This window comes from Sturnus vulgaris, chromosome 6 (genome assembly GCF_052056855.1).
Source record: "Sturnus vulgaris isolate bStuVul1 chromosome 6, bStuVul1.hap1, whole genome shotgun sequence".
In the NCBI taxonomy this organism is placed as follows: domain Eukaryota; kingdom Metazoa; phylum Chordata; class Aves; order Passeriformes; family Sturnidae; genus Sturnus; species Sturnus vulgaris.
Window position 1 is genome coordinate 37,069,883 of NC_142248.1, and position 26,569 is coordinate 37,096,451.

Consider the following 26,569-nt stretch of genomic DNA (forward strand, 5'->3'; position numbering starts at 1 on the left):
TTTACTATTTTAGGATTTGGAGATCTCTTTGGGGGATGGAAATGAGAATGCAAAGTAATTGCAAAGCAACAATAGAGAAGTCCAGTCCACACTGTGCTACTCAAAAGCATTCATTAAAATTTTACTATCAAAACAGTAACTCAAACTTTTCATGTTCATTGAGTCCAAGTAAAATGATGCTTATTTGCTTCACATTCTTAGGTTATAATAAAAGTTGTTTGCCACACTGGAACATGGGAGGGTTATCACTGCATTAAAAAATAATATTTTTAGGTGAAAATAAATGTTCTTAAAAGCAAAGTATATTGAGCCAAACTGTCTAGATTAATATTGTTTTTCTCAAGCATCTCAAAGTCACTGTGTGCTGCAATTAATGGGACGTCTCTCTTGGAGATTTTTTCTTTTACATTTAGATGATATTCAGGTCTAGTTTGTAAAGAAAACCCTCCAGAAGCTTACAGCATGTGAAGGCCGTCAGTTCTAGTAAGTGAATCTGCTGAGGCTTTATCAATTTAAAAAGCATAACACAGTTATAGGAAAGCAAGTTGAAGTCTACAGCTACTGTAAAACTCCGCATCAGCAGATTTGTCAATGTGGAGAAAAAAAATGATGTTCTTGTTTCCAGAAGTTACCATTATCTAGAACTTTTTTCATCATATGCAGTAGACAAGACAGCTTAGATCCTCTGAACTGACATTTGTTAGCAGAGTACCTGTTTAGTGCTATAATTAATGTATTTTTAACTTTTCAGAAAAAAAAAGTCATGACTTTCAGGTTGTGATTTCTCTTGTAGATTGAGAAGGAGGGAAGTGGGGCAGGGAAGGAGGGAAGTTGCTTTGTTACTAAACAGTATAGGTCAGCTAAATTTGGCCCAAAGAGACTCACGTCAGTCTCCTCTACCTATGACTCATTTCTTCCCTCTCCTGCTCATAAGGTCTGTTGCCAGAGCTCCCCTTTGAGTTATACAAAGGCCTAATTAACCTTCTTCATGGAAATGCCAAGACTCTTGGTCCTTCCTTCACATGGAACTGTGGTCTACCATGTATCTCCTAGAGGCTTCCTGCTCTTGGTCCCCTCTGCAGTGAAAGAGTTTAATAAAGAACATTTCATGTAAAGACAAGACACTGTCAGCATCTCGTGAAGAAATAAAACAGGGCCAAAAAACCATGAAAATATCCTTTGGGAGATCCCACTGCTGGGAATGTCATTTTAGCAAGGGGGCTGCAGTAGTTCTGCAGCAGTAGCTGAAGGGCAAGGGTACTGCTTTGCCTTCCACAAGTGAGAAAACAGAAAATTCCATCATTCACATTGCCCTCATCAGCACTATTTACCTGGGCACCCCTGCAAGCTTGTCAGATATCTAGGGGCTCCAGAGCAACGACTGGCATTAACTGGGCTATTCTAGACCACATTTTGAAGTGTGGGCTGAAAATCTACCTGGACACCTGCCCCTCATGCCTATCACACTTGACATTGGTACAGTAAGGACAGGGATAAGCCAGGAAATGGTGACATTGGTACAGTAAGGACAGGGATAAGCCATGAAATTTATTTCTTTTCCAAAAGGCCTGTGAAGGCTCAGAACTGAAGTGGAACTGGAGAGGTTCAGACTTGCCAGGGTGGTGCTGCTGATGTGGCTTGAGACTGCAGGTGTTTCCTTTGCTGGGTGGCTCTGCCCAGCACTGTGTTTGCAGGGTTGCAAGGAGATGGCAAAGTGGGATCTGAGGGGCACCTGCTGTGCAGATTTGGACAAAAATAACCCAGGCCAGTCATGCACCCCTTTTAGCAACAGCCCACCTGTGAATTCAGCACTGGAAAGGAGTGGGACAGAGGAGCATTTGGGCTTATGTACAAACTTCCTGGTTAGTTTTGTGACTGGGACAACCAAATTTTTCTGTGTTTCGAGCTGTGCTGCTGCTTTCCAAGTAATTACTTAAATATTATTGCTGCTCTGTCTTTCATCTCTCGACTTGCATTGCTTTGGGCTAGTTTGCTGTTTTTCTCATCTTTACCCAGTCTTCAGAGTATTTGACTCAATTTTTCCTTCTTTATTTCTTGGTCTCTTATCAGTCTAAATCTGAATGCAAATACAAATAAAAGCATCATTTTTATTCATAAGTTGAGAGTCAAAAATAAACCTACAGTTTATTTTGAATTCGAACAGAACTGTTTCAGCACTTTAGATTATTTGAATGTAGTCTCAAAAATCCAATTTCCCTATAGAAAACAGCATTTGCCTCATCATTAAGGATGACTTTCTGTCCACGAATATACCTTGTTACTAGTTTCACACTGAATTGATAAGAATATTGGGCAGAGCTGCAAAATATTTATTTTTCAGCCACTCACGGATCTGCTTTAAATCTTGGAATGTACTTGGTACACCTTGGTCTGGTCCGTTTCTGATTAACTCCTTGGAAATACTTCTTCCTTGTTACAGGACAGAGATAGGCTTCATAAAAAGAAATCATATCTCAAAGGGCAAGTGACCCAGCAGTTACAAACTTAGGTAAATAACATGCAAAGTCATGTGCCACCGATTTAGTGCTACTTAAATGTAATTTCAAACACCTACATCTGTAGAACTTCTTAGCAGTAAGACCAATTATGCATATATATAGGTAATTTCTTTTTTTATCTTAGACTACTCTGTGCAGGTGAAGCATTAAATACTGTGTTAATTTGTGCAATACCTTGGTTAAGCCAGCATCCCTGAGTTAGATAGCAGTAGAAAGATTTAACACTTTTAAAACTAGAAAATACAGAAAAGACGAGTGCTGATTACTTCTCTCTTCAAGTTGCCTGCTGCAAGAATAAGCTCTTGGGTGATGTCAAGGGAAAAGATTAAGTAGCCATTCATTGCTGGGAATTTCAGTATAGTTCTTGGAATGTCTTAAAAAAAAAAAAGCAGTTTGTTAAGCTGGCCCTTTTGTCTAAATGGCAGTTACAGCTAACAGAAACATCAAATGAGTTCATTTGCTTGACCTGATTTGTATGGAAGCTTCAGAGTTAAGGCCCTTTGCTCTGACATGGACATGAAACTGATCTTGAACAGAAGGCAGCAATTTGGAGCTGCTGAGTCATGAGAGTTTCTTGTGAGCATGAGGGTCTTTGTAGAACAGCAGTGACTCCTTGAAGAGCTCAGTGATTTCCAAAAAAAGTTTGAAGCTCTTCTTTTCTTCTACATCCTCCTCCTCTTTCTGCTTCTTCTTTTGAAAATGGGAAAAATCTAGGCGAGGTGGTAAAAATTTGCATTTTGCTCTGAACTGCTGAAATGGCATTTGTGTAGTCGTGATGTCCTAGTATGCCATGTAAGTCAGTCAGCCACTGCTTTGCCAACAACATGCTGCTCAAATACTGCTTGCACTCCTAGATGCAAGTGTGCTGCATGAGTTGTGTGTATATGTTCAGTTGAACACAAATTCTCAGTTGTGGTTTTGCTGACACGGTGACAGGTGGGCAACTTCAGGATGACAATTTGTTTTTGCAACGGTTTTCAGAGCTTTCTTCTTTCAGAAGAAAGTAATGCTTTAAGGAATGATATAGCTGCATGTGACATGGAGGCCCTCACTTTTATCCCAGTACAAACATTATTACAAACCAAGAAACGAGCAGTGACACTGCACTGTTCAGTGAGGTGGATCTTGCTTCTCCTGGAAGAGTTGAATAACAACAGTTGTGCAGTTCACATGAACAGTGGGATGGTCACACACATGAGAGGAATCCTTCAAGGAGCTACAGGCTCTTATGTTCTGCTGTTCTGCTGGAGAGCTCTGTATATTATACAATCCTCACATTCATGAGTTCCAAAAAGCATGGCTACACCTCACTATCTACTGATTATTTTTTCAGCACATTGTACTTCATACTAAGCTGGCTTTAGGTCATCACTAAAACATACAGAAAATTCAGTCTTTTCAATTTTTTAATGTGAAAAGCTTAATAGTTTTGATATACTTCAGATGCTTTTGATTTTTAAAGAACACTGCATCAAATGTGGTGATACAGTTTTCATTTGAATGCATTCTAAAGTCACTTGTGTGTAAATCAAGAATTGATTGGTAAATTAAATTGCCTAAGCCATGCCAGCAGCAGCAGAGCTGGAAATTGCAAAAAGCCTGTAATAAAATGTTGCAGACAAGTTATCTCCTTCCTTTCATCAGTCTGTGAGTTGTAGCAGCAGCAAGCATTCAAAATCTACTTGATTTCACCACAGAGCACACTCAAGTGCAGTTCACAAACTGTACTGTCCTTGAACCATCTGGGGTTCATAGTGTGAAACCTCTTACATTCTTCAGCTTATAAGATTGTTTTGTTACTTCTGCAGTGGCTGCCACTGTTTGCTTTACAAGTTGCTGCTTTCAGTGCTCAGCACATACCCCCCAATAGCTTTGGTCAAAGTGCTTACATAGATTGGAGCCTGATAGCAATAAAGGAGATGCATCCAATTTTCCCACTTCTGAATTTCTTAAAATCATGGGTAATTGTGTCTTTGGAGCTTGAAAGGGAAGAACCCAACAAGAAAAAACGAAACTGTTCTGTAAGTTCTATTCCTTATGGTACAAAGTTCTGAACCTATCACAAGTACTATACAAAATGGAATTTTCTTTCTTTTTCTCTTAAATATTTGTCCAAAATGCCTCCTTTTATTTATTTTTCTTTTCTGAGAAGCTCATGGCATTGCTCAGTGATGCATTTTGCCTTGCAAGAAAGGGGTAGGCAGAACATTATTTGTAAGCTAGGCATCACTGAGGTCCAGCCTCTTCCCCATGACTCACTGCAGCTCCTGGCTGATGGCATGGCTCATCTACTCCTACCTACTTCCTTGGTCTCTTCAGATGTTTGCTCATCTCCCACTTGTCCCTGAAGGCCACTTTACACAGCTCTACCTGGTTTCATTCAACTTGAATTTGTTCTGCCCTCTGTTTCTGTCATGTTTCTTGTTTGGTGGATGCTTTTACTTCACTCGGTATTTGTCTAGAACTAAAGGATGTTATAACACGACACTTGTTACACCAGCTGATGGGGACGGTTCCCTCCATACTGACATCACTGCCTTTTAGGTCATTCTTCCAAGCAGCAGACAGAAGCTCAGGGCACAGGATTGTAGGACAGCATAGCAGCAGCACTCCTTCCTCAGCTGAAGTAGCACTGGTTTGACTGACTAGCACAGGGAATAGTAATAGTGGGAATTAGGTGTGATAAGCTGCACAAGCATACTGTGCCTCTGACAGCACTAACAAAATTCTCAGAAGTGCTGGAATAGGTAGATCAGCACGGCTCTGTGCCTCAACCAGTCCCAGTTCCAGGGCTATAGTTCCCCTGGGGGCTGTGAATATATCTGAGTGTGTCCATTGTTCCCATTGCTATGTCTGACAACCACCAAACTCAAAGTTGAGTGTAGTCTCGGGGGGAGAGAGAGACATGTGCTTTAGCTACAGCCACACTTTGGATGGCAGCATGAACAAACCAGATGTGCTGGAAACAGCACTGCAGGGCTGTCACTGCTGCTGGAACTCCCTGGCAGATAAAAACAGCTTGGAAAACAGAGGAAAAATTAAAACCTGTTTTACCTGTTTGAATATATCTTGGGCAGCTTTTTTATCCTTTTCCTTTTCTTCTCCATCTTTCAAAATGGACCCAAAATTCACCCAGCTTGATGATTTTCTTACCATCACCTCTAATGACCCCCAACTGATGGCCCTTTCATGCTAGCATTTCCCTATGCTCTATTTCTTCTGAACTTGCCCTGTTCCATCTCTTTGCCTGTGTCCGCAGCTGGGGTTTCACATCCCAGCATCAACTAGAGCCTGCAGACACTGCTGAGCAGATGGTGGAGCTGCTTCTTGCACAGCCCTGCTGCTGTCCTGTGGCATTTTGCTTCTGTACAAGGCAGTGGCTCTCAGCATATCAGCTGTGGATGTGAAGACCAGACCTAGGGTAAAGTAAACCATGTTTGTTGGTTAACTTTCTGGGAAAAGAAAAATCCCCCCCTTGTGTTCAAGTATATGGAAAAAATTAACGTAGATACAGGCTAAGAGAGGAATAAGGACAAGGTGGAGATGGCAGGAAATTGCAGTGTGTTCATTAGCATATGAAGAGGGCTATATTTATACCAAGTGCAAGGAAGGCAGCATGATCAGGTGGGCATTTATGAAGGTATTTAAATTTCCCCTAAACCATGGCAGAGGCTTTTCTCTAGAACTGCATGTGCCTCTGATGTTCCTTTTGAAGAAACCCATATTCCTTCTTACCACAGATGAACTCAAACATGCTTGAGAAAAGTCCAAGTCTAAAAATTCAAGAGACTTGGATCAAGCTGCTGACTTACTACCAGCTGTGTGTGCAAAACAAACCACTTTGCTTTCATATGTTCTGAAACAAGGACTACAGTGAAATGAAGATGTTACCTTGCAGGTTCCTTGAGACACAGGTCACTTTTATCAGAGATCCCTGGGTAATTAGTAAAGTGCCCCTACTGATGCTAACAAAATAAAGTAAACCTCATCATTTCCTCAAGTTGAGGAATACCATGATTATATTGTAAAGTGGAAACTCAGCCTCCTTGGAGGCACTGTGAGCCTGGCAGTTGGTGATGGTGACGACGTGTCCTGTTTTGTGTACTTTTAGATATACAGTTCAGCTTGTTGTGGATCTTGAAAGCTTAGAACTAAGAATATTGATTTATAAACTTTCTGAATTGTCACTGAAATTTTTGGAGTGCATTAAAAAATAAAAGAAAAAGCTTTTATTGAACAATATCCATCTCTATAAGTGACATTTCCTGAGGAGTGAGATACTCTTCAGTGTAAGGAACCTGAGAAACTTGTCAATATTTCTAGAGTTCTGTTTTGCCAAACCTTACATCATCCTCACTAGAAAGTTTTAATATTACAACCTGTATTTCAAGCAGGATGGAATGGAAGCAAAGAAAAAGTTGCCAGGAGTCTGTAATGGAGTTGCAGTGGAACTGGTCTTTCATTTGCACATTTAACCATTCTGTGAGTTCAATCTGACTTAAACGAGTAGTTTCCAGCGTACTGCAAATTTTATGTGCCAGCCACCACAGATCTAGAAGGCCTCAGGCTTGGAAGGCTTGTGCTTCTCTTTCATATATGCACCAAAGATAGCACACTGCTGAGTCAAAATAAGATAGCATAGGTATATTTGAAATTCGCTCTATTAACTAAGATTTTCAGTCCTTGTTTGTAGACATCAAAAAGAACCAGATCCAAAAAACTGTATTTAAGAGGCTAGAGTCAGTAGTAATTAATGCTTAAAGTGATCTAACCATACACAGCCAACCTACATAAGTGCAGATCCTCAAGAGGTTTGTGATTAGTAGGTAGCCTTACTTCTGCCTAATATATTGGTACCTTGAAATGTAATAAACACTGCACTGCTAAGAATCATTTACAGTGAGAAGACTTCATTGCAAAAACTGATTCTTTCCAGTCAAAGTTTTAGCACCACATTACATGTTTCTACTTCTAGAGGAAAGTGTCCCTGTGTCAGGCTAAATACTGACAACCTCCCACCTCTGCTTCCTACTGCTCCTTCCACACATAACTCCGTCACAGCAAGCCCCTGCTGGAAAGGACAGCATGTGACATTGCAGGTCACAGCAGCTCCTTGGTCTGCAAGGGGAATTATTGCTGTGTTACGTGAGATGAATCACATTGTTCTGGACAGATTCTCAGTGAAGGAATGTTAAAATAAGGCTTGCATTAGTTTGCACTATTGCTTGTGCTGCCTGCCTCAATGAATTTTATGGCTGAACAAAACATGAGCCATCAGTAGATCAATTTTTCAGGCTCCTGCATTCACCCCTCTCTCTGAATGGGCCTGGCTACCCCAGTCCTTGGGGATGCCCCAGATGGATCCCCATTCTCCTGGGCTGGACAAAGTTCACCCAAAGACTTACAGAGCTGCCCTCATAAAATATTTGGCCCTGTGGGTTCCTGTCACCTGCTCTTATTTAAAAGATTTTCTTCTCTTTGAAGAGCACTGTGGAATGCAAACCTCTATTTACTGTGAGTGTTTTCAGCCTGGCTTCACTGTCCTGTGGCTCTGCACCTTGCTCCTGTTCTGTTTCTCTAACAAGGTTTGTTTCCTTTTTGCTCATTACAGAACCCCTTTCTCCTCCCTCTGTTGCAGAAGCCTTGTACCCTCTGTGCACCCCAGCTCCACAGCTGATGTGGGCTCACCCTCCAGTCCTTGGGCTAACACCATTCCAGGTGCTCTGGAATGTCATATTGTCAGCTGTAGCAAAAAAAGAGTGGGAAAAGAGCTGGGCACAGGAGACAGGGCAGAACACAATGAACTATCATGTGGGAATGGCTTTTCCATGTTACACTGGTTTCTGTGTATAACAAAAAATACCTCTTTCCTCCCAGCCTGCCATTTTCCTCTCATTTCTTTCTTTCTTTTCCTAACTTCAGGTTTTCTCTCTTCATTACCTCTCTGAAGCCACCGTGGTTAAAACACAGGGTATTTGTTTTCTACCTGGGTACTACACTTTGACAAGTTTAGAAGAAATCTAATTCTCTCCAGGCTGTGAGTTTACCAGCTATTTAAGATAACGACTCCAGATAGTTTCCTGAAACTGCCAAGGATTCTGTCAGTTTGCATCCAAGAGAATGACTGTTGACAGGGAGCCTGGAAAAGTTTGGGACGGAGTAGTGCAGCTTCTGCTGGAGCTCCCCCAGCCTGGCTTGCTGCTCTCTTTGGGAGCACAGGGATCTCTGGAATTGCCCTCACATCTGCTGGGCTGATGGGGACAAACCTCCACCAGAGTCAACTTTTGCACACAGGAATCCTTAACAGAAAATTTCTTTAAAAAGCTCCTGAGAGACCTGACCCTTCTCTTTGTGGAGTTAATAGTGAAGCTCCTACTTCATTTCAGTGGTGCAGGGCCAGCTTTTCCATCTGTGTAGTACTCAGGGAGTACTGAGGTAAAGACTGGCGAGCCTGGCAGCTGCAAAATTGTGGTGGTTGGAAAATGGAACTTTATGAATATTTATTCTCATCATAGAAAAGTCTTTTTTTTTTTTTTTTTTTTTCTACTACATTCTGAACGTTCTCCTGGGCTCTGCAGCCCATTATTGCAAAAGAGGCAAGAGGCCAAGGTATGCTCAGGAAACTATTACAAGTATTAGATTGCATTTGTGCACACATGCTTACCAAGCAAACATGTAAACACATATTCGTCTGCATCTTCCAAGAGAGTAATTCATGACAGAAGTGTGCATACTACAGGTGATTGTTTGGAATTTTTATTAGACACCAGTCCACATACCAAGGCACTTTCTCAGGCATTACTCAGGAAAAACTCACAGCTTTAACATTACAGTGCTTAAATACAAGAAAATCCATAATATATTGCACAGTATTTTTCTTTCAGCACAAAAGTTACAATACTTCTGTTGTCATGAGGGTCTACAAAAGTGTATGAGTTAAGCACTTTAAAAATACATTCTTAATAACTTTTGGACATGTATCTTCAAGTCCACTGTAAGAGACTTAACCTCCTTTGCCTCAAAAGAAAAACAGGATTCTGTTTCCAGCCCAGAATTCATTAAACACTTGATCAAATATCTGTTGTTTTGCATTTGCCATTTCTTCCCCGTTATTTCTAGAATTTCAGAACTTTTCTGCATTTCTAATAACTCAGGATAGCCACTCCAAACTGAAGGAATGTAAAAAGTTGTTCTTGGACAACAGTTGTGACTAACCAGAGGTACCAGGTTCAGAGAAGGAATTTAGCCTTGTCCAATGAAACCAAGTAAGATCATGGCCAGTGTATTTGATTATGAAAAGAAGTTCCATAAAGTATTTAAAGGGTAGTAAAAAGTTCATCTCTTACCTATCACTTTGATAATGTGTTTGTAGACAAGCTGTTACTAATTTTTAATTCATTTATTAAAAAGGGCTAGAATGCTTTCTTCTTTCTTTTTCTTTCTCAACAACATACACAAAAGCAATATCCCCCAAAGCAGACTTGCACTAGGACATGAGATGGAAAACTTATGTTATAAAACCCATCTCTTTTTGCTTAAAGCAGAGAGATGTGCTGAGAAACTGGTACAGTATGACAACATTTTAAACACAGAGGAAACAAGATTTATCTGGCTGATATACAATATAAAACAAAAATCGAACACCAATGTTACAGTGCTATATTGAAACAAACCACATTAATTAGATGCTTTGAAGTCAAGCCTATATTTTCTTCAGCTTTTTCATGAATTATTGATCCACTTTCCTCATTAAATGGAATGGCAGGCTCTTGCAGTAAATGGACAAGTGGCTACAACATTTATATAATCAAATATGCTCTGCATCTGGCAATAAAACATGTTTGTGTGTAAAACATGCTTTCTGAATTAACAACCCTGCAAAATAGATTTACTAGAACAACCACATTCCTTTTCTTTTGTCTCTAAAGCACAGCTTGCCTTGCATCATCATGCAATCCAGTATTCTACTCTGATCGTATTAAGCAAAATATTTTCCAAGAGCCTGTATTGTGCATTGTGCAACAGAACATTTCTTCTCTATAATGAGATGTAAATAAACTGTCTCACTTACCTTATTTTCTCCATTTCTGCCGCAGAGGCCTACAAGAAATCAAATAATAGGAGCAAGTGAATGAAAGAAAACATTCACTCTGCAGATTTATGCATAGTTAAGGCTTTCCGAATGCTTCTCGACAAGTGGCTACGAAGCGCCGGCGAGCGAGCCCCACATCTGCATCAGCCGAAAATAGCAGCGCCAGCTGAAGTGGGGAGCGGAGCCGAGCGCAGTGGGAGCCCGGCAAACCCACGAGCCACGGGCACCAGAATGACTCAGTTGTAGCGCTCAGGCACAAAACGGGGAGGGGAAAAAAAAATAGAAGAAGAAGAAGGGGAGAAAAAAAAAAAAAAAAAAAGCGAAAAGCAAGCAGCAGCAAGTAACAGGTTACTGAGCCTCCTGGGTTTCCCAGGGAAAGTTGAATTGCGGTGCTGCCCTGTGTGCGGTGGGCATGGCAGCGGGCTGGGCTGCCGGGGATTGACAGCGGCTGCATCACACGTGAATTTGGAGCTCAATTCATCATCTTGCACTGAGCCCGGCAGATGGAAGGACACCGGCTCGCCTCCTTGGTGGGAGTTTCGAGCAATCAAATTACTTTCCTCAAGTAATACGCTATCTTGGCAATTAGCATCTCAATGCATGGAGGCGGCTGGTTAACCCTTTGTCTGCTGCTGCCCCGCCGGGAGCTCCGTGCCCCGGCGCCTCCCGCGGTCCTGGCTCCCGTTATCCCTCCTGCCGTGGCTCTCCTGGCATCCCACAGAGCCGCCACAGCCCCGGCTGGCCGCTTCAGCAATCCGCCTGGGCTTTTTACCCTGTCGGTGCTGTAAATTCCTACTTATCTATACACGGAGTCTCATTAATTTGTCCAGCATTACTTATCTCCAAAGCATAGTCTTGTTAACCCTTTGGTTTCTTTTTTTGTCATTATCTCGCGCAAATCCTGAATAGCCGCTCCCATTTCATTTTAGCACAGCACTGGCACAGAATCTCATCAATTCTCCCAGTCCCGCTTTATTGTAACTAAGGAATGAGCACTCGGAGCAATCCTGCAATCTCTAGAGCCAGAAAAATCTCAGCATCACAGAATATCTTATTTATACTGAAAGCATTGGCCATTAATCATGAGCATTTTAAACCTTATTGATTAATGGCTAACAATCATATTTGAGCATGAAATAAATTAAAGATTAAAAATAGAGAAATGTAAATTTAATCAGTTAACCAGCAGGAAATTTGTCAAACTGCCTAATAAAACATCCCAAATGACAAATTGTTGGTTCTTCATTGGGTCACTTGTCTTCCCTTTTTCTCATTTGCTTTTGATTTGCCCATTAGAGAAGTTGTCAGTCAGGCTGGTGTTTGCACGGTAAATTCTGATGACAAACATTAAGGATTTTAGCCATTCACCATAACTTGGTAGGCAGGAAGCCAGCTGCAGAAAAACCCTCCTCAGTTTGTCAGTAACATATGTAATACATGTTTACATGCTCCTTGCTATGCAAACAGGTATTACACACGTGCTATGTTGGAACCACAAGGTTGTGTGGAATCTTGAGATTAAAAATGTAACCTAAGGACCCGTAATTGCTTTCTCTAATTGGTGTCTCTCCATTGAATCCTGCATATTCTGTAGTACACAGGAAATAGATTCAACATTGCTGATCAGAAAATGAAACCACAGAGCCTTTCTTCCTGGGCATGAGAAACTACTGGCAGACCCACAGGCTTGCCAGTTTGGCTTTCCAGGCATGAACTCTCCAACACTGCCCTACTCATCATGTTCCTTTAATTTTTGGGAAGATGACATAGTTCTCTTGCAGGGCTACTCACTATTTCTCTGCCTTGAACTCTGGGAGTCACTGTGAAGACAGGGTACTTTAGAATATCTCATTTCAGAGCTTCTATTATGGCAATATCTGCAGACATAAAGGGTAGGTACCTGGCCTTGCTTTTGCCTAGTGCTTTGAATAATGCTGCACTCATGGGGTCAGTGTGGGGGTTGCTTTGTGTGATTAAATCAAAGTATTGAGAGAGGAGCTGTATACTGATGTTTTGGTGATACTCATCTGTGAATGCAAGTGAGTCATTGGCTGCCAATCCCGACAGGAAATTAGTAGGGAGAAAAAAACACAGCAAATGCCTAACACCAATTCAAACAAGAAAACTAAACCAAGCTGCAATTACTTTTTTTTTTTCCCCTTGGTAGAGCTGGGTTTTTACCTCCTCACAGTAAAAGCTCTTTGTTCCATGTAATATGGCCAATTTTCCTTTGGACCATTGAGGATGTTCTACTCTGCCTCTCCCTGACGGGTTGTGCAGTAAAGAGATGGCTCCTCTCTGATGTGGAAGCTGTGGGTTCAGATCAATCCTCCTCGAGGAGGATGCCCTGCCCCAGGTCAGGGGCCTCTCTGGGCTGCATTGCAATGCTCTATTATGTCTTTTGATGGGGATCCACTTCCAGTAAATAAATAGGAGCACAGGACAGGACTAGAGCCTCTGTGTTCTTCAGCAGATTGCCCTAGCTTCAGCCTAGGGAGCCAAATGAGCATATAGATACTAGAAATGGCAAAAACAAAGATAGGAACATCAGTAGAAACATAGCTTCCATCCCAAGCAGTTTATTTCCTCAGATAGCTGTGTCCCTTTGAAAGGTCATTTTTTATCCTTTTATTTTACTTCTTCTTCTCCTTCTTCCATTTCTTCCTCTTCTCAATTTTTAGGTTTTTTTTTTTTTCTTTTTTTCTCTCCCCCTACAAAGTACCTCAGCAACTCACAGCTATTTTAGAAGTCTGTGGTATTCTGAAACAGCTCTGTAATCACAAGGTGACATTTTTACTAAGGCAAAATTGCTGTTCCTAGCCAGATCCCTGCCATTGATTTAGCCTGTGGAAGTTTAGAGGTTGCATCATCCTTCCACTGCTGTCTATGAAGGTTTCTATCCGAAATATCTTACTGAATTTATTTAAAAATATATTCTAAACAGCTCTGAATTGGCCACTTGAAGGAACACAAATCTTGACCTTAAATTCTTATGGGATCTATTTCAAGCATATAGACCGAAGTAAAGGTTGGTGCAAGAATGTCCTTAATGGTAAGTCATCCATAAATTGTTGCTTGCTAGTGTGTTAATTCATTCCAAGTAATTCTTGAAATGAATTCTTGATGCCTAAATTGAGCAATGATTGAAGCTGTATGATTTTTAAAAATTAAATATTTTAAATTAAGATCAGTAATTACCTTTAATTATAAAAATATCAGATGTGATTTATTTACATGGGTTTTTAAAAACAGTATAAATGCAGTATGACTAAAGAATTTAATTAATTGACCTAAAAATAACAATTTTTGCTTTTAATAAAAAGTTTGGTCTGAGTAACACAGTAGGCTACATTTCTATATACAGTCTCTTTACTTAAAATACTAAGACAGGTTTGAAGATTTTAATTTTTACAGACATACTTTGTGGCAACTCTGCCTGGAAGCACTTTTAGGCAATGCCTAATAATATTGATAGAAACCTGCTTTTTCCCAAGTGTTTGAAGGAAGCAAGTGTGATACACTGAACAACTACCAAGACTCACCTTTTTTGGAAGTGTTAAACATTTAAAAGTCCATTTTGGAATGGATATAAAAAAAAGAAATCAGTTACCTTTTCTTTCTTTTTTATAATATAATCCCCCACCCTTCACTTATTCTAGATTGCAAGTTGACTTTCTTTGATATTCTTTGAGAACAAAGTCATTTGCTGGCTTGAATGAAAGCATGGATGCTGTTAATGGAAACCCCAGGAAATTTTGCTGTACTTTTTTCCCTCTTTAGAATATCATTATTGCCTTTTAGACAGCAAGACAATCTCTGAGTTGTTTTCAAGTTAGCAGAGTGAGTGAAGTATATTGTGATCCCCAAATTTTTTATCTTTCCATGTTTCATTAATGAGTCAAACAAGCTCAAGACAATGGCAGAATATTCTTAGTCATTGACAGACTTAAAGCTTAGCATAGTGATCCAGTTCTTTGGGTTTTTTATATAATCAGTGTCTACAGTATTGATTATTGAACCTAAACATATTTTTAATGAAAAGTCATGCTGATGGCCTATCATTCTATTCAGTTCACACTGTGTTTATGCTTTATTTCCTTTATGATCCCTTATTGAGGGATAAGCAATCATGAGATTTCAGATCTTTCAGATGTCTAATGAATTTCCTTCCTCTAGGATCTTAAGGTTAATTTTTATCCTTCTGCATCTGCCCAACGTGAAAAAGGAAAAGTACCCTGGAGGTGAATTTTTAAATTTTACTTATTATCTTTTGTTTTCTTGGAAAAAGGTGTGTAAATTTAGAAGGAGGAACTGGACCCAGAGTCTGGCTCAGTGCTCAGGAAATCTTCCCACTGTGTTCAGTGACTTTGGAGTCCCATGTTGGCTTGTTGCTACCAAAGGTACCAGAAAAAGTGGAGCAGGAAGTTACTGCCACTCATTTATTCTTACTGTTTACTCAGACTTGTTTATTATTGTGGAAGTTACTTTCATTTCTTTGTTGAGGAAAGCTATAAATGAGAGCTTATTCACAACTAAAGTTGTCTGGACTTCTGGCACATTTGTAAACTGCCACATGTTTTCAATCCAAATATATTACTTCAACATTCTTTTGTGCTCGCTATTGTACTCAAGTTTTATTGATAGAAACCACTGTAGTCCTTTTTCCTTTCTTTTCCTACAGAGTACAAGAGTTAAAGATTTGATTTAATAAAAATTACAGACTACATAATTTGATAGGATCAATCTTTAATTAGATGTTAATCAATTTTTAGAGATTTCTTTTATTGGCTTTAAAGTACCACTCAGGCAATGCCCAAAGAAAGACTAAAATTTTATCTATAGAAACTTTAAAAGAGCTGGAAGAATTGTCCATTAGCAACTGATTGTATTGAATGTATCTGATAGATGTTTATGAAAGAAGTATCATCTTTCTGTAAAACTCTTGCCTGAAATTTTCATGGAGATACACAGAAAATAGAGTCCAAGTCTCCACAGTTGCCACTGTAATAGATATTTTGCTCAGAGAACATGTGCTCCAGCCATACCTCCACACCACAGAACACCTCCACTATGCTCATCTGAAGATAGTTCATCTATAAAAGGTGAAGAGATTTAACACTGAGGGAAGAAGGCAGAAGCTGCCAAGAATAACAGCTTTTATCCTTTCCATACTACTGAACTTGTTGGAGCCACTGAACTGAAAAACATTTTCTCTTGGGAAGAGGAACGTCACACATGTTAGAAAGAATGGGAGGGTTCCATTAAGCTGTGGAGGGTTTTCACACTGGACATAAGGAAAAGCATTTGTCAACCAGTTTAGATTTACCAACCACGAGTAAGTCATAACAAATCTCTCAACACCACCAGGAGTAGCATTGCACTTTCCCAGCATTCCCTCCCTGTCTGGGACCGACTTTCAATGTTTCTGAGGGTGAAAGAAGAAATCCTCCACAATAACATTAAGTTACAAATGAAAACTCAGATGTTTGGTACTAACTGCAAACAGCAAAAATATGATACAAATCGACTTAACACAGCAAACAAAAAGATAAATTGTCTTTTTAATTCTTAGAGCAGATGACTAAGTTCAACACCCAGAATTTTTACACTGCACCAGAACACCTGTAGTCTGTCATGCAATGTCCATAAGGCAGCTGGGATCCGTCTTGAAACAGTTAGATTTGTATTTACCCTGTTTTTCTACTAAATTTATTGAAATCAGAGGGTGATTTTAACCATGTTAAATTTTGTATGACCAGTTCACTCTTTGATCTTGTACCAATTTTATGCTTAAAGCTTATTACTCCCACCTTGTTTTTACATCCCCATAGACATTTATGAAGAGATGTTTTATCTGAGAGGTAAAACAATATGTGATTCTCTGACTACTCTCAGAAGATTGCACTCCTTTCCCTCATTCCTTCTCCGGATCTGTTCCAAATTACCTTAAATCTGATTTGAAAATGGGTGATCAGAATACACATCATGTACAAAGCACCTTGGCAGTACCTTGTATGGTATATGTATGCTTCAGTGACTCTAAAGAAAATATATTGGCAGTGCATCTTAGGCTTGTCTCAGATTTCTTGTGACTTTCTCTCACTGGAGGCTCACAGCTGTTTTACAGTCTAACAACACACCTAGATCTCTGTTTCTTTGCTGCTGCCAAATGATGAGCTCCACAAAATAAAGTCTTGATGTGGATATGTTGTGTTAAAATTCCATTATTCTGCTTACAAATAAACCAATTCTTATACGAGCTTTCTAATTGTCAATACCTCAAAATGCCTTTTTTTTATTTAGGCAAACTTGTTTATTGGCTCAAAGTCACTAACAAGGATTTGGAACAAAATGTGTCCAAATTCTTCTTTGAAAGTTCCAATAATCCCTTTCCAACACGACAGGCTTCCATTTTAACATTTACATTTGCTTTTCTTTCAGTTTAATCATCTTGAATTACTCTCCATTTTGTAAGTTTTAGACAGTAATTCTCAACTGAGCACTTTATGAGCTACTTTGTGCAAATCTAGATAGATCACAACCTGTTCCCTGAGTATGAAATTGCTTCTCTTAACAAAAAGTTACTTTTGCAAAAACTGTCATGTTTTATGCCACCTCTCTTCATCCTTGATTGCTCAGCTTGCTTGACCATGAAGCCTTGGCTTCACTTCACGTTAGGTTTTCTCTCCACCACTTAGGATATATTTGTACCATTGCACGCAGAGAAAAGCTTTGCTTCTGAGCTTGTCTAGTCATGTGTCAAGTGAGCAGGATTTTGGGCTGGGGATTACTGCAGGATTCCTGACATCAGCAGAGTGAATAGTAGTAGTAGTAGTAGTAGTTTGAATCTGCCTTAATGATGTTGGTTTCTGTTAAACCTTCCTCATCCTTCCTCATATATCCTCCAATTATTCCTTGTTCACTATCATTCATACTGAAAGATGAGGCAGAGAATCTCTTTAGTAACTTGACAACATCTAAGTTATTCTGAACTTCTGTCTGACCTTCAACATAAACTAGGTCTTCCTTCTTTTCTTTTTTTGTTTTATTTTTCTGTCTGTATGGTTGAAGACCTTTTCAGCCTTAGTGTTCTAAAAATCATTAGCAAGGTCTGACCTCACTGAATTTTTGGCTGAAAGAGACTGGGGAATAATCATAAGAGCAATGAGATAAAAAGAAATATTGGGAATTTTTCTCACAACAGGCATTTAAATTCTCCATGACACATCCTGCATGTGTGAACATGTATCAAATAACAACATATTAAATTGAATCTGTAACCTACAGGCTTCTCTTTTGCATGGTTGAGAAAACATGGCATTCTCAAGCTGTTTTATTTCCTAATATTTTAGAATCTTTGTTTTGCTTCCTTAGTTTCTTTTACACTCTGTAAAGTCTCAAAGCCACATTCCCAACAGGGGTAAATTAGCAGAGCTCCACTGAAGTGAAGTCTTGCTGATTTATATCACTAGAGGTTCTGCTTTTAAATAGCTGTTTCAATGAGTCAAGCTGATTTCTGTCATACCCAGTATCCCCAAGTAGCATGAATGTTGCAGTTTCTCTCAAAAAATGATCACAAAAGAGCCTACACCCCTTCTCCATGTCACTGGGCAAACCATCCAGTGAAACCTGAACAAAAACCTTTGAAAACAGGGAGCTTCCTGACTTAAAATGGTAGTTCAGACTCCACTTAAATTATTCAGTATATTTTTGCTCAATCAGATTATTTGAACCTGTGCATGTAACTACTGTGATTAAATGCTTGTTTCTTATGAAAACAGTCCTTATAGTCATCAGCAGAGATGAGAATCCAGAGTGCTAGGAACTGTATAAATGCTTCAAATCAGAAGGAAATGTTCCCAGATGACCTGACCAACTAAAATAAAGACAGATATATGCATTATTTTTGTTTTCTTTATGGTTCAGCAACACAACAGCACTTGTGACAAAGGATTGATGAACTGTTTTTTCAGAGTTGTTCATCTTCCTATGATGCTGCAATATTACAAAGGGTTAAAATAGTGAGATGAAGCCACATTGCTTTCCCAACCATCCTCTGTACATTTCAGTTCCATCCAGTGTGACCCCACCAGCGACAGTGTAGCTGTAAATGTTGTGAGACTGAGGAGACAGAGGAAAATGCAATCTAGTTGACTGAATGCACTCTATGTCTCCTAAATTAATACATAACACTGCTAACTGCACATTGCCAGTGCACATGTGGCTGTCTGTGATACAGACTGTGGTACCTGAAAATACTGACATGACATTAAAGCCTTTAGCTACAGCAGCTGTCATTTTAAAAGCTGTGTTTGTCAATAGATAATAAAAAGTGCTATCTGATACAGTCAGGAGTAACTTCAATATCCTGGTGCACTTATTCCTTACTGGGCAGGTATGGATTTGTACTGGGTGGGACCAAGGCTTGGGTTATCATGACCCAGGATGGCACATGAATTCTAACATAGCTGCTCCTGTGAACTTCTGTGCTTGCATCTTTGTATCTCTACGTATGTCCCTACTTTGTGAGGATGTTTTGTTCATGAATGTTGAGGATGGGAAGTGGGAGAGGGAGATGAGAGATGAGAGGGAAAGCAGGACTGCAAAATTCATACATCCTACACTTGTAGAACTCTGTTACAAAGCATGTATTTTGTGCTCTAACTGCTTCTATACCTGTCTAGATTATAAAAGTAATTATGTGGGGACCTGTTAAACGAAACTTCACCTTTCTGTGGTCCCTAGTTCCGGTCCCTGTGTTCAGAACCACCCCTACAGGAAAGGTTCAGAGGAAGGCAGAATCTTAAGACAGCCAAAAAACTTCCTAGCAAAACCAAGATTTCAGTGAATAAAGACATTTGTTTTCAAACAGGGTAGAGATGGCTGTAAAGAGAATAGAAATTACCATTTCTCGTGTTCGGTGTGGATTAAATAGGAAATAATTGATTCAAAGTGAAGACAAAAAATGTAGAGAAAGTATTAGAGGTATTATTTTAATCACAGAGATTGTTACATACTGAGGAGATTTCCCATAATAGCTGCTGCATGTTCCATAAAGATTGGAAGGTTTTACATTCTACTTCCCTTTCTTGGGGCAGGAGGACAGACCAGACACCTTTTATGGTCTTCCCTACTCTTCTGAGCCCATGAACAAAGGACAATATAAATCAGTGCAAATATTTCTTACAACAAAAGGATTTTTCTCTCTGCTTTACTGCCCTCAACATGAGTCAGTTCCCAAGGTTCCCTGGGACCTCTACACTGGGCACTTGGGCAGGTCTCCTAAAAGTAGGACATTTGTGTTCATGACTTTTGTCACTTGTGAACTTGTCCATGGACAGGGAAGAGTAAACTAAATAAGGTGCACCAATATACCCAGGCAATATCACAGATGTTTCCTTCAAAAGAAAGGCAAACTTCAAAGCTTTCACTTCTGCTGTCACAACAGACACTGGTGGAAAAGAGTATCTGTTTATTGATTTGCCTTATTTTTCACCCTAATTCCAACCAACAGGAGTGGGGCTTCAAAGTCATACCGGTGGTGCTACATTTATTTCTGGAACAACAGTAATTCCAGGGAATAAAAAGCCATGGCCTGTGATAGATCATTTGGATTTTTGCCTGTAATTGTTTAAGAGAACTTAACTTAAGCAGTAAAAGAATGAGGCCATAGAATAATGCTAAGGAGATATTTGATCTTCCTCCTTCAAACCAATCTCTTCACCAAAGGAACAGGAACTTCACAAAAGGTAAAAAATTCTCCCCAAACCTAGAAGGGAACTAGGATGTTACTCCAGCGAAATGAACTTGTTCTAGTCACAACTTTGACTTATGTGCCAGGAAAGGATAAATATGGGGAAGCAAAGAGGAGTTCATATTCCTAGAAGTGCTGTTGGTTGACACTGCTTTTCTTTTTATGCCAGTGGGAAACCTGCCATGTACATTTGTGCCCTCAGTATGCATCTGTAAAACAGGTGTGTCTCAGCCCTTCTCTGTTAAATTGTAGTGTCTTCTGCTATCCACATGGAGGTCAAGAGATGAAGAGGGATCATCATATATTCCTAATATATATCTATAAAATATGTGGATGCATTTATATGGATAAGTCACTTAGAGCCTTAAGATGATGAATATTAATTACCATCAAATTAATCTGCTAGGTAAAATAGGGCTTAGAGAAGGACCTGTTTTAAAGAAAGCTCGAGTTCCTTAAGGGAGTCCCAAGGCCAGGCAGTGATATTAAAAGGCAGAAGAGACTTGAACTTTATTCTCCCTAATTTTAAACTGATTTGCTAACTACTTCATCCATCTCTTTACTACTTCCTAGGCAGGCTATGAGAGTAAGAAAAGCTCCTTTTGCCAGTTTCCCTCTGCACTCCTGCATGAGCCAGGTTCTTACTCTGATAATGTCTAGGAAATATTTCCTAAGCTGTAGTGATTTTTGTTTCTGCAAAGCCACAATAAAACTGGTGTGTGTCAGCATTGCTGAGATCCACTGGTGTCATTGAAATAATTTGAAGTATAATATAAGGTGACTTTTATGCTGGACTTGGATGGTGCCTTAATTGCTACAGGGTCATCAGAGGTCTTTTTATTTTCACTGCACTGTGCATTAACATTCTTCTCAGGGTTTCTTTTCTGGGAGTTTAAAGAAGTCTGTTCTTACTCCTACACAAAACGTGGAATTGCTAGGCTTTACTGTGGAGACATTAAATCAGACTCTGGAGATTCCTTTGTCGAAAAGGAAGCTGTATTGTTAAAATTACATCTGGCTTTTGCACGTGTCACATTTCACGGGAGCATTGAGCCTGTATTATCTAGTGGCTTTGCCTGCAGTCTTTCTTCACACAGGGCTATTTTTAGATTTTCATACTGCTGGAATTCAATAGTCTAGTTGTCAAGGCAAGCACGAGAAGATAGTTAAGGTTGAATTTGTCAATGATTCAGCCATGTTCGTTGCTACTATTACTATATAATCTTACCATAGTGGGGGACAAATGCCACATTTAGGACATGTAATTGCATGGAAGTGTCAGGTTTTAGATTGAAATTATAAAGTGCTTAAATATAATTACAATCCAGGTTTGAATCATTAAAGAGTAAGTAGAAGATTATCAGAAGACTCTGGGGGAAGCTTTAGTTTTTCTGAAAGAAATGACAGTCACTCACACTGTGACTTCAGCTAACATTTTACCCTCTGTCCTCTCTCCTGCCCCTTTTGTCCCTGTGGGCACTTTCTTACATATACACTTACAGATACATGAAGGAGAAAAGTGTTTGGCCATGGTGTTAGATGAGGACAGAGAAGGATCAGATCAGAACATTATTCTGTCCTGGCACATGGGAAGAAATGAAGGCATTTGCAGTTAAATAGAATCAGGATTAAAATCCATAAAAAGGCTGGCTTCAGTCACCTACAGATTGGGGTTTAATATTGTTATGTTACATTGAATAACTGAAAAGTCAAGAATGAGAAAATAGACATTATTCTTCATAGGTGAATACCTTTGTAGCATATACCTATTTAAACCATACTAAAGGCAGTGATCCAGTAGAGCATAAAACCGATATAGAGCTCTGATCACAAGTGTTATTTCATTGAAAATAGCATGCTCTTGTGCTTAGCAGAGCTCCTGGGTCATAAAGAATACAGAATTTTAAAGATCACCAAATTATAGACCTGAGTGATTTCCAAGATCCTTACTATGCCCTCTCAGTCACTGCAATAAAATGACTCTGATTTAGCAGATAGGGGCTATTTCCTATAATTTAGTTAAAATTAGGAGATGGAGTCAATGTAAAAATGGGGTGGCACCCCTACCTCTGACTGCACATCCTCTGAGATGTTTGGGTGCCAGGGAGACCAATGCACTCCTGCTGCTGTCGCTGTGACCTGGGAGGTCCCAGAGGTGCAGATGGTAAAGGTGGTGCTTTGAGGTGGCCCAGGGTGCAGATTGTCTGCCTGTAAGGCAATGGAAGTAGGTCTGGAGATGGCCAAACACTCTCTCTGAACTGCCTTGAAGGAGCTCAGCTCTTCCTATCCTGGCAAAAACTTGTCAGCGCACTGAAAACAAGTTTATAGATATCAGACACCCAAGGTATTATTGATTAAAAAAGGATTTAAGGGTGCCATATTATAGATACACGATAAATACCTACTCAGAGAAATCCAAGGACTCTTAAATTTTCCTGCAGTACAAACTTTAGTTTAAATCATAATTTTTAAACAATAAGCCTTAAACTTCAGTTGTTTGAGTTCTGTCTGGCAGCAAAACCTGATTATTGCCAGTTTGTTCTTTGCAGTGTGGAAGATTTGCAGGACGAAACAGCAGTCTCCTAGCAACCACAGATCCTGTAAAAATCTTCTCTTTGATAGTTCTTAAAATATGTTAATGCCACTAGATATTGCAAAATAAAACATTGGGATCCACACCTAATGAAAGGAGGAATTTTGGTTTATATCGTCAGTCCAGAATAACAATGAACTAGTCAGCAACAGTTCTGACAGTGACTCAACCCAGTTTGGGTTGCTAACCATTTTTGTTTTGTTTAATTAGATCTGCATTACTAAATCCCAGTAGTACAAATGCTTATACTAATAATTGTGTATATGAGTAGTCCCAGTGAACTTCATGTGACTATTTATGTGTTTAATTACTTGCTGGACTGAAGATTTACTGTCTGAATTTTAGAGGGCAATATTTTAAAGGACTTCTCCTCTCTCTTCCCTTGGTTATCTACAGGCATCTTATTAGGAGATTATTCTCTGACAATTTTTTTATACACACGCTGAGAAATAGAGAATTTAAATCTTGAAAGCAAAGTTCAAAGCTCACATTCTTATGGGAGATTTTGATTCAGCAATTATCTTATCCTCAGAGCATCTACAGAGTGCCTCACCCCTCCAAAGTGCACTAAATCTTTCAGGGTGAGGCCCTGAGAGCAGGAGAGAAATAAAAAAGGAGCAAGCATGTTAATGAATTCAAATGCCTACTACGAGGGACAGCTGCAGTGGTGTGCCAGCAGACATCAAAAGGGCTACACAGATGTAAGCCAGCCCAGGATGCAAGACTCTGCATTTAATGTAGAATCCCAAAGGATTTATTCATGCTGCTGCATTGCTATTTTTAATGAATGAAGCAGGAAGGACCATAGTGCCAGGCAGAACTTATTGTAAGGGAGTGAAATTCCTATTTCTGAAAAATAAGGAGGAGAGTTCACAAATAGTTTTTTTGTCCCCCCCTCAACCATGCCTTTCTGAAGAGACAAAAGAATTAAACAAAGAATAAACTGTATGAAATAGCTTCTCAGGAATCTTGGAATTAGCAAAAATGTATCTTTCCATATGGAGCTGAGCTATAAAGAACACATGCATGCTAAGCCTCTGTGGGGTAGTTGAGATAGTTAGACACATATAGCATTTCTCATCCATTTGTACTGATTATTGTTTAAGTGCCACAGAATCTCATTAGTTTGGTCTTTATTATGTTCATTATAGAGGCTTCACGGAGAGGAAAAAGGCTTTTCCTTATTCCTCTTATAGGCAAAGGACAACTGACCATTTGTGCTCTCAATATCTGCTTGGCTTATTTTAGAATGAAAAAAGAGTTGATAGAAGTGAAGTATTTGAGAGGCAGTGTCGTGTCTGTCTCCTCCAGAGCAGCCCTGCCTGAGCTCTTGAGTGCAAGAAGAAGGGGACTTTCCTTCTGATTAAAGCATTTCTATTTGTAGCATATTGAAAAGAGCTGCCACTAATTTCTGAGCATGTAATCAGTAAGCAAAGCTGCAGCAAAGTGGAGGGGGTTCTCCAGGTAATGAAGTTCTCTGTAACTGAGGACTGTGGCCTTCTTTTGAGTAAATATAAACAGGCATTTCTAGATCGTCTAGATTTCTTAAACTGCTAAGACATATTGTAGATATCTGATTGTGTCCTTGTATGGAGCTCTGACATTCAGAATCTTTTTAGAAGTTTCTGCAAAGGCAAGGAAATGTCTTTCTGTGAGTTCACTGTGTGTGCTGTCTATAGATACAGTCACTGAGACGATTATTGCAATGGTCCAAAAGGAAAGCTTTTTACAAATTTTATTTATTTATAAGTGAAATTAAAAGCAAAAAATTAAGATTGTAGACAGGCCTAAAATGTTTCTCTAATTTTATCCTACCCCTTAACTAACGAAAAATTATGATGGAATTTCATCATTTGATGACTGTAAAGAAATATATTTTTTCTCTATTCAACAAGACACTCTTTCTTTATGCCTGCATCACTGTTTAGCACAATAGTACAGCTTGTCCCCAAGTTTGATTTCTTGTAATAAGGCAGACAGATTATGCAAACTGTCCTCTTTTGTGACCCCATATTATTTCTGAGCCACAGACCATATGTGAAGCAGTGCTATTAACCAAGGTCAGTCAGTCACCTATTCACATCCCAGGTGGCTGCTGTTGAGACTAGAAAAAGGCACTGAAACATAAGGAGAGCCTGTCAAAAGGCTTAGAGAGAAGAAGAATGGAGAGGTATCAAATAATGACAGCCTATGCCTGCAAATTTGTAATGTTGCACTAAATAAATTTGTAAGAGAAGTATTATTGCTTTAAAAATGTGTCTTCCAGTGCTTTGCTAGACTAATGGTTTTCTGATGAATACCTGACAAAGAGCTGGGAAGCAGAAGTTCTTGCTTTTCCCAAACAGACATTACAGAACTGCACTCTTTCTCAGGAGGTCAACAGAAAGTCACAGAATACTGAGTGCTTGTAGAATAAATGTTTTAAATATGGGCCAGGGAAGGTTCTCCCTTACCAAGTGTCAATGGAAAAGACTGAGCAGAGCCACACTAAAGTGACTTCAGTCAGAGTGTCCCTGTTAATTATCTCAAAAATGCTTCTGGATAGTTACAAATGGAAAAAGAGTGGGAGTAGAGAGGATTTTGCTCCCCTGGCACCAGAACTACAGTTTTGAGGGTGGCTTTTCTTCAGCTGTTATTATTTCAAAGGGGCTGGACATATTTTGAACTGTTATGCCCATCACTACTATAGGAGAATGACAGGTTTGGGTAACAGAAAGACAAATGCATAAGGATCAACAAGAACAGTCACTTGCAAAAACTCAAGGATGCTGCACAGGCTTGGAGAAACAAACATCTAAATGGGACCCTAATAAATTAATGAACAGTGCTTTATAAACAGTGTCACTACATGCTGGCTTTCCAGTCAAGGTTAAATGAAGACATAGTGACTTCTTTTAAGAAGCCAACTAAAAAGGGAGATTGTGATTCAAGAAGCAAAGAAACCTTGTTAGAAACCTTGATTCAATTCTTTCATCTACTTCACATTTCCTTACCAGTAAGCTTCTTAAACCCTACTATTGTCAAGATAAATAACTGTACTCACGTGTGGAGGTTTAGGGTCTAAGTCTCCATCTATCCTCCAATTTCCAGTTTACCAGCACTACAAATATCACCATTCCTGTAAATTTATGTCACAATCATACAGATACAATTACAATCATAATTTTAATTCAGTTAGGAAAGCTGTATTATCACTGCATTGATTTCATAAAAAAGACAATGACAATACAACTAATAAACTAGTTAAGCTCTATAAACTGAAATATATTTTGTATCTGTCAAAGGTTTTGTTTTGCATTTAAATTGATTTTTTGCATCAAAGAGGGAAGATGTTGCTGTGGTTCAAGACTTCATCTAGTTTCACAAATCTTGCTTTTCACCTCATTCTTTGAGTGACAACGAGACTACTCAGGAGATGGATTTATGTCTTAGTTCATGTATTGATACCTGTAAAACAAAGATTGTAAACAAAGTTTCACAATATCACAAATATGGAGAGAGGGACTGTGAAATCTTCAAAAGCAAAAGGAGATGGACTCAGTAAAAAATAACCCACAGGCAGTGTTGTATCTGTAAAACTCTTATGCTTGACTATGGCAAGGAAATGGGGC

At 39.3% G+C, this 26,569-nt stretch overlaps 1 protein-coding gene across 12 annotated transcripts in view; it reads right to left on the reverse strand.

The window, feature by feature from the left end:
• Positions 1–26,569, reverse strand: part of BEGAIN (brain enriched guanylate kinase associated) — a 156,721-nt gene that overhangs the window by 101,035 nt on the left and 29,117 nt on the right. For all 12 annotated transcript variants that reach the window (XM_088166259.1, XM_088166258.1, XM_088166252.1 and 9 more), the window contains one exon: positions 10,591–10,619. In XM_088166259.1, the coding sequence (XP_088022385.1) occupies positions 10,591–10,604 (14 nt within the window). In that variant the 5' untranslated portion in view covers positions 10,605–10,619. The remainder of the gene's footprint in view (positions 1–10,590; positions 10,620–26,569) is intronic.